The sequence below is a fragment of the Camelus ferus genome, chromosome 1, assembly GCF_009834535.1.
Source record: "Camelus ferus isolate YT-003-E chromosome 1, BCGSAC_Cfer_1.0, whole genome shotgun sequence".
Lineage (NCBI taxonomy): Eukaryota > Metazoa > Chordata > Mammalia > Artiodactyla > Camelidae > Camelus > Camelus ferus.
Genome location: NC_045696.1, coordinates 59563188 through 59576573, shown reverse-complemented (window position 1 = coordinate 59576573; position 13386 = coordinate 59563188). Strand labels below are relative to the sequence as shown.

Sequence of the window (13386 nt, the reverse complement as noted above, 5' to 3'; positions counted from 1 at the left end):
CAGAGTGCCCGTGTTAATCAGAAATGAAAAGCAACCCCAGGTTTGCAACCCTCCTCCTCTCTCTGGGCCCTTCTGCCCTGTCAATATTGTAACGCGATCATCCTCTGGCTCTGATCTCCACTTTGTGAATGATTCAGGGGCCAGATTTAAGCCCATCTAGCTTCCTCCTGCGTGGAAGACACCCCAGTCCCCCTTTCTTCACTGGCTGTCACTCCACAGTGAAAAAGGTGAGGACCATCTCATTTCAATATCACCCTGGGGCAGACTGCATTAAGAAGATTTAATCTTCTTTTAAAAATAAATAAATAAAAATACAGAAAACATTGGGAAACTCTGCATGTTCCCTGCGGGTAGCAAAGATGATCAAAGTTCTGCTGGACTCTGATTTCTGACAGGAGACAGCAACCAAGAGAAACTGAGTGTGGGGTAGGAAGGGAGTCTCTGATCCTCTATTGATTTCTCTTATGGCAACTATTTCTATACCAAGGATTCCCAAATTTCTCCAGCTGCAGACTGAATGCCCTAGCAGACTCCCCAAACACCTGCCTCATCAGCCCTCTCCTCACTAGAGATGAGGAGGGAGTTTTGCCTCACATTGGTCGAGACCTAAATACAGGAACAAGCTGTTAATATCATCAACCTTAGGAGGCTGGTAACCCCCAGACCATCCAGGACCCCGGGCATACCTTGGGGGCTAGAAAACTGACCTGACCCTTGCAAGAAGGAAGCAGCCCAGCCAATGCCCCTCCTCCACCACATGCCCTTACCTCTTTGGTGTGTGTGTGGAAGGAGACAGACATGTCCAGGAGAAGCTTCCGCTGCTCCACCCTGCGCACGAAGTCTTGGATGCGCACCTCCAGGTGTCGAGCTGCCTTGTAGATCTCCTCCGGGTCACATTCCCCCGTCTGAGCCAGCTGCTCTGCTGCTTCTAGGAGCTTGTCTGCATTGGTGTATGTATTCTGCCAGCAACAACAGTGAGGGAGAGTCAACTTGCAGTCACGAACCGAGCTTCACGCCTTCCCCCAGCCCACCAGGGCTGTCCAGAGCTGGAGCGCAGGGTGTGGGCGCTGAGCCGAGAGCTCCCTGAGCTGGCACAGAGGAGCTGAGCACCCGGCTCACCCGCCACCTCTCAGCAAGCCAGCAGCCTGCCTGGCAGCTCAGCACAAGTGGGCACTAGCTAGGTGCCTCCTCCATCCCTGGGATTTCTCTGAGGTGGGGCATCCCTGGAAAGAAGGGAGGAGACACACAAGAATCCCCACTCCCCAGCTGCCCCGGCCCCACACCCTTAGGAAAATCCATCATTGCCCTCACATCTCAGGCTGTATCTGCCAGAGCTAGAAATACCTCATCCACAGGGATGGGCTGGGTTTCTATGTGAGAACACCCGGGAAATGCTAACTGGGAGATTGCTCGACTTTCCCCTCCAGTCCCTTGTAACTACTGGTGTTTATCTTTTGGAACAAAGCTATCTCTTTGGAGGGGAAGGGGGTCAGCAACTCAGGGAGCTGACAGAAGGAAGCAGGCACAGCCAGGGTGAGGAGATGCAGGCTATTCTCTGGGTGCCAAGCAAAGGCTTAAAGCTTGCAGGAAGGTTGGGGAGGAGTCTGGTGATTTTGTTTATCTTAAGCTACTGCACGCATGCACATTCACACATGCACACACTCACTCTCACACACACTCTCTTCCTGTCCCTGTCTGTATTCTCCAGAGCATTTAAAAAGGCAATCAACTCATAATTATTGCTGATCAGGACAGTCACTGCCTTTATAATACAAATATGCCAGTTATTACATACATGCCATGCATACGTCTTTTCCTACGCAGGTTTCCCTTTAAAAAGATCTCCTGATAGACCTTGAGTTAGAATTGGTGACTCAGGTGTACATTATATTTCTTAATATCCCTACAGTGGCCCAATGTCCTATAGAATGGTGAGCAGGTGGTTACTGGTGAAGATGTGAATCTGGCAGCAGGAGCAGTCAAGAACAAAAGCACAGTGAGGGGAAATGGAATGGAATTGTGGAGCAATGACTGTATGGTGCTTTACTTGGCCTATGTCTAAAGTGTCCTCCAGTCTGCATGGAGTTCTTCAGACCTGAAGACCTGGGTGTTAAAGGTTGAATTGTGTCCCCCACTAAATTCACATGCTGAAGCCCTAACCCCCAGTACCTTACAATGGGACCCTTATTTGCAAACAGTTATTGCAGATATCATTAGTTAAGATCAAGTCATAGTGAAGTAGGGTGGGCCCATAATTCAGTATGACTGCTGTCCTGACAAAAAGAACACCACGTGAAGAGACAGACACACTCAGCGAGAATGTCATGTGACACCGAAGGTGGTGATGAGGGATGAATCTGCAAGCCAAGGAATGCCAAAGATTGCCAGCAAACTACTGGAAGTTAGGAGTGTGGCATGGAATAGATTCTCCCTCATATCCCTCAGAAAAAAACCAACCCTGCTGACACCATGATCTTGGACTTCCAGCCTCCAGAGCTGTGAGATAAGACATTTCTGCTGCTTAAGTCACCCAGCGTGTGGTATTTGTTACCCCTCAAACACTAACACATTGGGGTGGAACACCTAAGAGGCTGTTGAGCCCACCTTGGGTTTGATGCCTTATTGACATTTCCTAATTGATGTAACCCAAAACAGGTTATGAGCGCTGGGACATCAAGCCCTTGGCCCCTGGGGCTTTTGAGCAGGGCTGGTGGTAGCCAGAGCCCTGAGCCAGAGATGCGTCAACCAGGTAAAATGCCCTGGTTAATTCAGCCTTTATGTCAACAAGCATAAAATCTCGTCTTCACTTTACTGCTCTCTGCAGATATTGTGTTCGTTACAAATTGAAGGTTTGTGGCAACCCTGCTTTGAGCAAGTCTATTGATACTGTTTTTCCAACAGCGTTTGCTCATTTCAAGTGTCTCTGTGTCAAATTTTGGTAATTCTTGCAATATTTTAAATTCTTTCATTATTATTATCTTTGTTATGGTGATCTGTGGTCAGTGATCTTTGATGCTACTACTATGACTTGCTGAAGGCTCAGATGATTGTTTGCATATTTTAGCAATAAAGTGTTTTAAATTAAGGTTTGTACATTGCTTTTCTAGGCATAATACTATGGCACACTCAACAGACTACAGTATAGTATAAACATAACTTATATGCACTGGGAAATAAAAAATTCATGTGACTTGCTTTCTTGCAATATTTACTTTATTACAGTGGTCTGGAACCAAATCCACAATATCTCTGAGGTCTCCCTGGATACCTCCCACTCTCCTGGCTGCAGCCTTGGCCCATTATCTTTCTGCCTTCTCTTCAGGGAAGAAACAGAGCACTCTAGGGCAACTTGTCCCATAACACTGGCATCTCAGCAATACAGCTATGGTTTCAGTCTGAAGCAGAGGGACAGGAGGCAGGCTTTTTAAAGGCAAAGTGTGGAAGAGACAGTGAATAAAAACACTTCTGGTGTCAAGAGTTTACTTCCTTGGCAACATGAAGTTAGCACCCTTGGCACTACACTCTGGGGATGAGGAAGGATGAGGTCAAAAGTCACTTTTATAATTCAAAAGAGGCACTTTGGACGGGAGAACATGACTACCAGAGGACCAGTACAGAACTCGCCTCCTGATGATTATTTTTCCAGGATGTCATGGTTGGAACCAATAAGCAGTGAGAGGAAAGCAGCAAAAGGACAGAAGCATTAAGGAGGGAGAGGGAGGGAGGGGGGGAGAGAGGAGAGAGAGAGAGAGAGAGAGAGAGAGAGAGAGAGAGAGAGAGAGAGAGAAAGACACAGAAGCATAGGCATTAGGGAGGCACAAACTGATCTCTGGATCTTGACATTAGTGAATGGCAGGCAAATCAAGGTCCTGCCATTTGAAAAGTACTTTACAGTTGACAAATAAATCTCTCTCATCTTCCTTTCTTACCCAATCTGGGGCAGAACTTCAAAGGATCCATCTGTGTTTGAGGAAAACTACCCAAGACTGGGAAAAGAAACTCTTGAAAGTATTAGATGTAACAGCATGCAGTACTCACACAGAGCAAGGAACAATGCCTTTTTCTACCAGTCAGACTGGAAAACCTCATGATTCACAGGATATTGGGTAGAATACTCAACTTGAGTCTTGCCTCAACAGAGGTAAATAATTAGCCCTAGACTGGGCACTTCTCTGGTCTCACCTAACAAATCTTAAAAGACCTGAAAGAACCAAACTTTTCAAGTAACAGTGACCCAGAACAGAGCTTAAAGATATTTGTAGGAATACAAAATATTTGTAGGAATACAGAAATATCCAGCAACTGACAAGGTAGAATTCAGAATGTCTTGTGTCTAAGTGAAAAATTATCAGGCATACAAAGAAGCAAAAAAGCATAACCTACAATCTGAACAAAAATCAATCATAACTGACCCATGACTGATACAGTGTTAAAATTAACAGACAAGGAATTAAAAAGTTATTCTAACTATTTAATATATTCAAAGAGTTAAGTAGAGAAATAGAAGACATTAAAAAAAAGACCTTGCACTTCTAGAGATGAAAAATATGCTAGATGGTAAATAGCAGGTTAGATATTGCAGAAGATTACTGAACTTGAGAACACAGCAATAGAAACTACTAAAAAAAAAATGCTGAGAACTGAATCACTATGCTATATACCTGAAATTAATACAATATTGTAAATCAACTATAATTTAAGTTAATTAATTAAATGCTCAGAAAAAAGGAATTAAAAAAAGATCAGTGAACTGTGGGACAACTTTAAAAAGCCTAATATACATGTAATTGAAATCTCCAAGAGAGGGAGGGAGGTGGAAAAACATTTGAAGAAATAATGACCAAACAGTTCCAAACTAAGTGAAAACTATAAAGCCACAGATCCAAGAAACTCAGCAAGTCCTCAACACAAGAAACATGAGGAAAACTACATCAAGGCACATAAAAATCAAATTCAGTGGAAAAAAAGAAAAGGAATTCTTAAAAGTGACCAAGGGAAAAAGATACATTATACACAAAGGAATAAGGTAAGGATCACAGCAGACTTTTCATCAGAAATAAGGCTACTGAGAAAACAGTGTAGCAACATCTTTCAAGTAAAAAACAAACAAAAACCTCAGCCAAAACAAACAAACAAACCAACCTGTCAACCCAGAATTCTACGCCCAGCACAAATATTTTTCAAAAACAAAGGTGAAATAAAGACACTTTAAGGTGTACAAAAGCTGAAAGAATTCTTCACCAGTAGATTTGCATGACAAGAAATGTTCAAAGAAGTCCTTCAGGAAGCAGAAAAATGGTAACAGATGGAAATATAGATCCATACACAGGAATAAAGAACACTGAAGTGCTCTTATATGGTTAAATATATAATATTTCTTTTCTTATTATTTGAATCTCTTTAAAAGATGATTGAATGGTTAAACAAAAATGGTAACAATGTAGTGTAGGGTTTATAGCAGATACATAAATAAAACATTTGACAACAACAGCACAAAGGCCAGGAAGGAAAAAACAGAAATACAGTTGACCTTTGAACAACATGATAGTTAATTTGCATATAACTTATATTCAGCCCTCCATACCTAAGGTTCCTCTGCATCTACAGATTCAACCAACCATAGACCATGTAGTACTGTGGTATTTACTGTTGAAAAATATCTGTGTATAAGAGGACTCAAGAAGTTCAAATCTGAAGTGAGACAATTATATACAATTGTAAAGTTCTTGTACTGTATGTAAAGTGGATAATATCACTTGAATTAAACTGATAAATTAAAGACAAATATTATAAACCCTGAAGAAACCATTAAAGTAACTAAATAGTTATAACTAATAACTAAACAAAGGAGATAAAACAGAATCATAAAAAATGATCAATCCAAAAAAGGAAAAAGTAATTAAGAATAGGTGAAACCATCAGAAAAAAAAAAAAGGAAGATGATAGACTTAAACCTAAATACATCAATAATCACATTAAATGTAAATTGTCTAAATACCACAATCAAAAGGCAGAGACTGTCAGATTGGTTAAAAAGGCAGGTCCCAAATATATGCTGTCTATAAAGAATGCACTGCAAATGTAAAGACACAAATAGGTTAAAAGTAAAAGAATAGAAAAAACATAGTATGATAACGCTAATCAACAGTAGCTGAAGTAGCTATATTAATATCAGACATAGGAGATTTTAGAGCAAATAGTATTACCAGGGAAAAATAAGGTGATTTCATAATGATAAAGGGGTCAATTCATCAAGAGGTTATGATAATCCTAAACATTTATGTACCTAATAACAAAACTTCAAAATATGTGAAGCAAAAACTGATAAACCTGCAAGGAAAAATAGACAAATCCACAATTAGAGTCAGAGCTATAATGCCTCCTCTCAATAATTAATAGAAAAGTAGGCAAGAAATTACTAAGGATATAGGAGATTTGAACACTCTCAACTGACTTAATCCAATTGACATTTATAGAACACTCCACCCAACAACAGCAGAAGGCACATTCTTTTCAAGTGCTCACAGAACATTTTTCAAGATAAAAATATTTTGGAACATAAATATTTTCTCTGATCATAATGCAATTAAATTACAAATCAATAACAAAAATACTTCTGAAAAATCCTCAATGAGTTAGAAATTAAATAACACACTTCTAAATAATCCAAGGGTCAAAGAAGGCAGTATCGGTTTACCAAGTATGTACAGTATGCTAGGCACTGTGTTAGGCTCTTTATATATATTACCTCTAAGCTTTGGGATCAGTCATAAGATAGACATTATTAATTTCATTTTACAAAAGAGAAAACAGTTTAGGAGGGGTTAAGTAACTTGTTTGAGGAATGTTACAGAGCTAGAAAATGGAAAGCCTCTATTTCTAACTGTAATCTCAAGGCTCTTTTCATTGAACCATTTACCTCTCTAAGACTCAGTGTAAAATCTCCATCTCTCTGCTTCTCTGTTACTTTACTCACTCTTACGCCTCTGATTTTCAATACGACATTGTAATTGTTCACTTGCAACTGCTATCCTTTTGCTTGCAACACACTTCCAATGTGTACATATTGACTTCCAGAGAGAACTGAATTCTCCCAGAAGGAAGAAGTCCTATCTTTACTTATCTTTTTTATATCTACTTTTTACCAATGTACCTAGCCAGTACAGTGCTCTGCTCTCAGTAGGTACTCAACCCAAAAACTCTGCAGCCCAGCATCTTGTCAGCAGTAAGGCTTGGAAATAGATGTTTACCTTATCTCCTAGTGTTTTCCATGTAAATGGGAGTTAGAGTCCCATGACAAAATAAAGAAATTTACTTTGAGCACAGAGCATGTTTAAATACAGTACTGATCTAGCATGTCATGTACAATCAACCAAAATTTTTAACTCGGGTGATACAAGAAAATGCTTTTTCAGTTTTCACCCTGCAGAATCAAGCACACATTCCCCCACCGTCTGCTGGCTCTTGCAGGGAAGGAAGTGCTGGACTCTGACAATGGCAAAGTGGTCTTTGTGGGAAGCAGCAGGATGGAAAGGAAGAAACTCGTTGGTATCAGTGACATGTTAACCCACCACATTACATCTGCTGGAAGGATATATCTTCCTAGGTGTCCTGAGCAAGGGAACAAACAATAATAGTTGCCTCTAATAGGGCAAGTTGTATGTACAAACAAGGAGTAACTAATGACTAGTTCTAATCAGATACTCGTTAAATCAGAGATTGTACCAATCTGCCAGGAGTCCACTAATTGGGACTGATACAAAAAATAACTGTAGCAGATGCCGATAGCCCCCCAATACAAACAGTCTGGGTGCTGAGCTGATCTCTGGGAACCTAAACACTGGCTTTATCACATTTACATATACAATCATCACCCCATCCCATTCTCATACACATCATTACTTGCTGGAAAGTATTTTCCTCTCTGCATCTAAAATGCTTCAACACCTTTTCCTATTAATGATAAATGGTGCAATTTCAGAACTCCACACTTTTTAAGTAAAGTTCTGTTTCCTACAGTCTAACTTTTATGTGTTTAAGAATGTACCTAAGTGAAGAGTTCTGAGAGAAGAAAAGCAGGTGTCCTTTGCTGGGGTGTTCTCCTTTACTGACTCCTTTTCTTTCCTTCTAATCTTCACTAACCCTCTTCATTTCCATGTTATGCTCAAAGGAACTTTGATGTATTTCCCCTCAGCTGCAAGCTGGAAGCCGAATATCTAGGCACTCTCAGGCAAGATAGCAAAAGACATAATGAGAATTAACTATTGGCATATTATCTACTTAATATAATGATAAAATGCAACACCTTCTTTTGGACAAAAGTGTACTGTCAATCCTAGAGGTTGCCAATACCGATGACAAAATATGATTTGACAGAAAATACCAGGTCCAGCTTGTAAGAAAGGACCAGCCAGGCTCCAGAAAATGTGGCCACCCCTAAGGGACTGAGACACAAAGCAAAGAAGAACTTTCTCCTTGACCCTCCCCTGTTGATGCTTCCAGGGCATGGAGAGCAGTTGAAGGCAGAGACTGGGCTGTGTGTAAGCCAGGCCTAATGCTTAAACTGGACAAAAAGAAGACAGTGTAGATAGGAAGAGGCCTAGAAGCCAGAGGTTGGCCCAGACCTACAAGCTGGGGCTGAGAGGAGGATCCTAGGGAGCTGAGCAATTAGGAGATCAAAACCAGGAGACTGCCATGCAAACACAAAGCTCTGAAGACCTGCAGAGGGAAGCATTTAATCCTCTTCCCACTGAGCAAGTCCCAGATGCAGCCAGCTGGCGTCCACATCGCTGCTGGGAAGCAACCCGCCATGCTCAGAACTTGATAACACGGTCTCTACCCTGCCACCCTTCCCCCTTCCTCCATCTCCTCACTCAGCCCACACTGGAAAAATAATGATGGGGAACATGTAACCACGACAGAAGAATGCGGACAAAAGTATTTTAGGAGTGAAGAAGGCAGACCTAAGCCTTCAGATGTGGATATGTGGATTTGCCCAGTCGCCTGGCCCTGTAGAAGTTCATTCTCACGTGGAATTCTAAAAGCCAAAGAAACAGCAGTTGGTGAGACAGCGTCTCCTGGAACAAAGGCGATTAGGGCCACCTGCTGCAGGGATGGCAATTCAAGAGCCGTTGTGGGGTGGGGGGAATATACCCAAAGTGATGTCCTCTCAAAAGAGTAACTGCAATGTTGCTCCTTTTCCTGTTTTCCATATTCTATGTTTGGCTGTCAGTGGGAGGCAGTGGGTGTGAGAGGGAAAAGACAGGACTTTAGAGAGACAAGACAGTTGGCTTGAAAACACTGTTGAAAATATTGAGGCTTGTGGATTTAATTTTCTTTTCTGTTCCATCCAGAAAAGGACAGATCAAGAAAGGTGCGCCTGATCCAGGGAAGTGGGGCTGGGTGATGGGGTGAATGAGCAGAGGGGCTGGTCCACACTTCTGCCTCCACCCCAGTTAGCACAGTGCTCCTGAGTCCTTTCCCCTCTTGTGGTCACATACAGCCCTGAGTGTCCAGGGCTGCCTGTCCACATCGACATGGATCTGCAGGAGCTCACAGCCTTGGACCCTCTTTACAGATGTTGTTCCTGCTCACTTTCCACCTTCGCAGACCCTGGACCCCTCCTACTGGCCCCATTCTTACCTTAGCTAACCTCGCTGGGATCCTATGGAAAAGGGCTTCTTAACAGAAGCACTATTACCATTCTGGGCTGGACAATTCTATACGTGGGGGGCTGTTATGGGTTGAGTTCTGTCCCTCCAAAAAGATATGCTGAAGTCTTAGCCCCCAGAACCTGAGAATGTGATGTTTTATGGAAATAGTGTCAATGTAGGTGTACTTAATTAAGATCAGGTCATACTGGAATTGGGTGGTCTATAATTCAGCATGACTTGTGGCCATATAAAAAGATGCCACATGAAGATACAGACACACAGAGAGTGCCATGTGACGTGAAGGTCAAGACTGGAGTGAGACAAAAGAGCACCAAAGACTGCCAGCAAACCCCAGAAGCCCAGAGAGAGAGGCTGCAAACAGATTCTCTCTCACAGGAGGAACTAACCCTACCAATACTGGATCTCAGACGTCTAGTCTCCAGAAATGTAAGACAACACACTTCTGTTGTTTTAAGCCACTCAGCTTGTGGCACTTTGCTACTGCAGCCCCAGGAAACCAATACAGGGGCGGTTCTGTGTACTGGCTTCCAGTTGACAAACACTATTTGAGACCATAAGCCCCAGTGAAGGAGACCATGCAACTCTCTCAGCTTACAGTGCTTTCCTGATAATCCTTCAAATGGAGAAAGCCTTAAGAAATCACTAATCATATGGTTCTCATAGTACAGGATTGAGGGGCAGATAAAGGAGCTTAGGGGAGAAAAGCAGTGCTCAGGCCCTACCCAAGATTACTAAAATCAGAATGGGCCAAGGGCGGGAAAGGGGAGTATCTGGAAGCATGTTTTTTGTTTTTGCAGGGCAGTGGAAAGGGGTAATTAGGTTTACTCATTTATTTTTTAAATGAAGATACTGGGGATTGAACCTAGGACCTCGTCCATGCTAAGCACGTGCTTTACCACTGAGCTATACCCTCTCCCCTGGCAGCATATTTTTTTTAAAAGCTCCCCAAGGAACTATAACTGCAGCCACTATCTAAGGTTGAAACCACTCATCTAAGGGCAGGGCTCACAGCCTGGGCTGAAATCCTAAGGTGAGAGAAGTCTAGTTTTTTGCCCTAAATTACCTACAGGCTTTGAATGAATAATAATGCTCCTGAAGAACAGAAAAATTTGGAGAATTAAGGACTGTAATGCACTTAACACTTCACTTAGTAATTAAAATACAGGAACTGTGGTTTATGAAAGTGAAAACTAGACATACCCAAGTTGTTCAATAATAGGGGAACGGTTCATACACTGTGGTCCAACCACATGACGCGGTCATTACAGTGTGTCCTGAAGACTGTGCAGGGATCTGAGGGAGTGTTCCCGATGCAAGAATTAAATGAGGAAGTCAGGATAAATCGAAGTATGGTTTTCTTTCTTTCTTTCCTTCCTTCCTTCCTTCCTTCCTTTCTTCCTTCCTTCTTTCTTTCTCTCTTTCTTTCTCTTTCTTTCTTTCCTTCCTTCCTTCCATCTGTCTATCGGAATAAAACTGCTACTGATAATGGTGGCTGCCAGTGTTGGATCCACTTAAAAACACTATTACATGTGGTAGATTATGCTATTACATTATGTTACAGGTAAGTAAACTGAGGCTTGGAAAGGTAAAATAACTCAAGCAAGCTCACAAAGCTGGTGAATAGTGGATGCTGACGTGGAATTCACATTTATTTGACTCCAAGCAAAACATTCTTTGCATTCTGCTGTGCTGAATGGAAAATTTCCAATAAATATTAATAGTTTATGTATAATTATCTCTAAGTTATACTAGGGATGATTTTTCTTTTCCACTATTTCCTTGTTTCCAAATGTTCTATGGTGAACATGAATTAATTTTATAATCAGAAAAAGTTGAAGAATCACTCAAAGTATAAAAATTATATGCAGGGCATTCTTTAGAAATGATTCCAAAAAAGTAAACAAAATTGTCTATTTATATATGTTTGCTTCTTTTTTGTATGTGTAAGAAGGAAAATGGGCAAGCTAACTGTGATTGCCTTGGGAGGGAGGGATTGGGAAGTGGGAGTGGAGGAGTAATTAGCATTTTTATTTACACATATCTTTGCAATGTTTCACTTGTTATTACAACAAACAGGAATCTCTTTCAGAATTTGAAAAATATGATTTAAAAGAAATTTTAAAGGAAAAGATAAAGATCTAATATACTTCTGTCAGTTGAGTACACTTCGAAATACAAATAAATTTCATTATAAATGTATTTACCTTAGAGATGGATGCATTTCCTAGTTCTGGGATCCTGAAGACACTAATGCCTGACCAACCACTGTGAAATATACAATCACACAAAAACGCAAAATCTCCCTGCAGCCCCAGTCAGAGATTTCAGCTTTCTCAGTTTGGACTTTATGACTCTGCTCATTATAGCTTAGAAGAAACATGATTTTGATATGACACATATATGCAAAAAAGATCCAGTTAAAAATAATCACCTATGAAGTCCTGGAAATTATTTCCTCTGGGCACAATGCTAACATCAACTACCCAGGACCCTGAGTTGTCTCCCTCAGCAGTCAAAAATAAGAGACATGTCAAATTTGAAAACACTTCAAAATGAGGCAGACTCTCAGACAACACCCCAAGAGCCTGTGTCTGGAATGGGGCCATGTGGTTTGGTTGAAAGCCTTCTTTATCAGCATCATATAAAAATCTAAACCCTAATGTCCATGGCATGGAGCTGACAGCAGCACAGAGTGACAGGTAGCGGCCAGTCCTTGGGTACCTATGTGTATAAAACTGACAAGCTGATGTGGATTGAAATGCTTAGGACCCTTTAAATGAAAATGAGCAAAATAAAGATGGAGTGATGCAAAGATCACAGGAATAAAAGGAGACATCTACATCTAGAAGAATCATCCTCCCTCTTCTAATCTTGCTGGTGCGCTCCGCGACTGGGGTGTCAGTGGCTTTAGAAGGCCTAGGTCACAAACAGCTCACCTTCCCCAGGTGTGCCATTAAGCTCATCATCATCATCATCCAAGAGAAACACAGCTTTTAGCCACAGGGCTGTACTCCCTGATTAGACCCCTCTGAATGCAAGCCAGCCCTGGAAGGGTACTGCAGTACTGGGAGGGACCCTCAACCAAGGAAAAGGAAAACCTTGGCCTCTGCAGTGGCCCTGGAGGTGTCTCTACTCCAGACTGGAATTACTGAGCATTGCCATGTACCCTGAGCATCCAAAAAAGGGTGAATTATGTTCAGAATGATCTGTATACAAGGCATGGAAAGTTTAAACTGTATTTGAGAAAGTTTACATAAATAAAAATGAAATCTGAAAAGTTTCAGCATGAAGAGCTTAGAGTTCAGTCTTGGTTCTCTGTGAAATTAAATGATGTAGAACAGTTCATTCTCCAAGGACGAGAAAAAAATGATGTGTAACAGTAATACAAAGTGATGACATGATGCTGAGGGCACAGTAGGTAATGAATGATCAAGTTAAGATGTATAGGCCTGGAGAAGTTCTCAGAAGGAGGGACATTTTTGAGTCAACTTTACAAAGTCTAAAATGTGAAGACAAAGAGGAGGAATCTGTCAGGCAAAAGAGCGGCTTGGGCAAGGGTCCAGATTGGCAAGTCAGGAAGATGTGAGGCATCTTGGTGAGGAACTGAGAGAGGGATGGTCCTGGGGTTTCCTCCTTCAAGTCAGGAATGGAGATGGAAAGCTTACTGAGGGTGTAGAGCAGAAGTGGTTATTGGCTCTTCAGGAAGAACAGC

The 13386-nt window shown here is 41.6% G+C and overlaps 1 protein-coding gene across 20 annotated transcripts in view; it reads right to left on the bottom strand.

Moving 5' to 3' along the window:
- KALRN (kalirin RhoGEF kinase) overlaps positions 1 to 13386 on the bottom strand; it is a 616045-nt gene that overhangs the window by 301012 nt on the left and 301647 nt on the right. For all 20 annotated transcript variants that reach the window (XM_032480687.1, XM_032480702.1, XM_032480718.1 and 17 more), the window contains exon 11: positions 768 to 959. In XM_032480687.1, coding sequence (XP_032336578.1) covers positions 768 to 959 — 192 coding nt within the window. The remainder of the gene's footprint in view (positions 1 to 767; positions 960 to 13386) is intronic.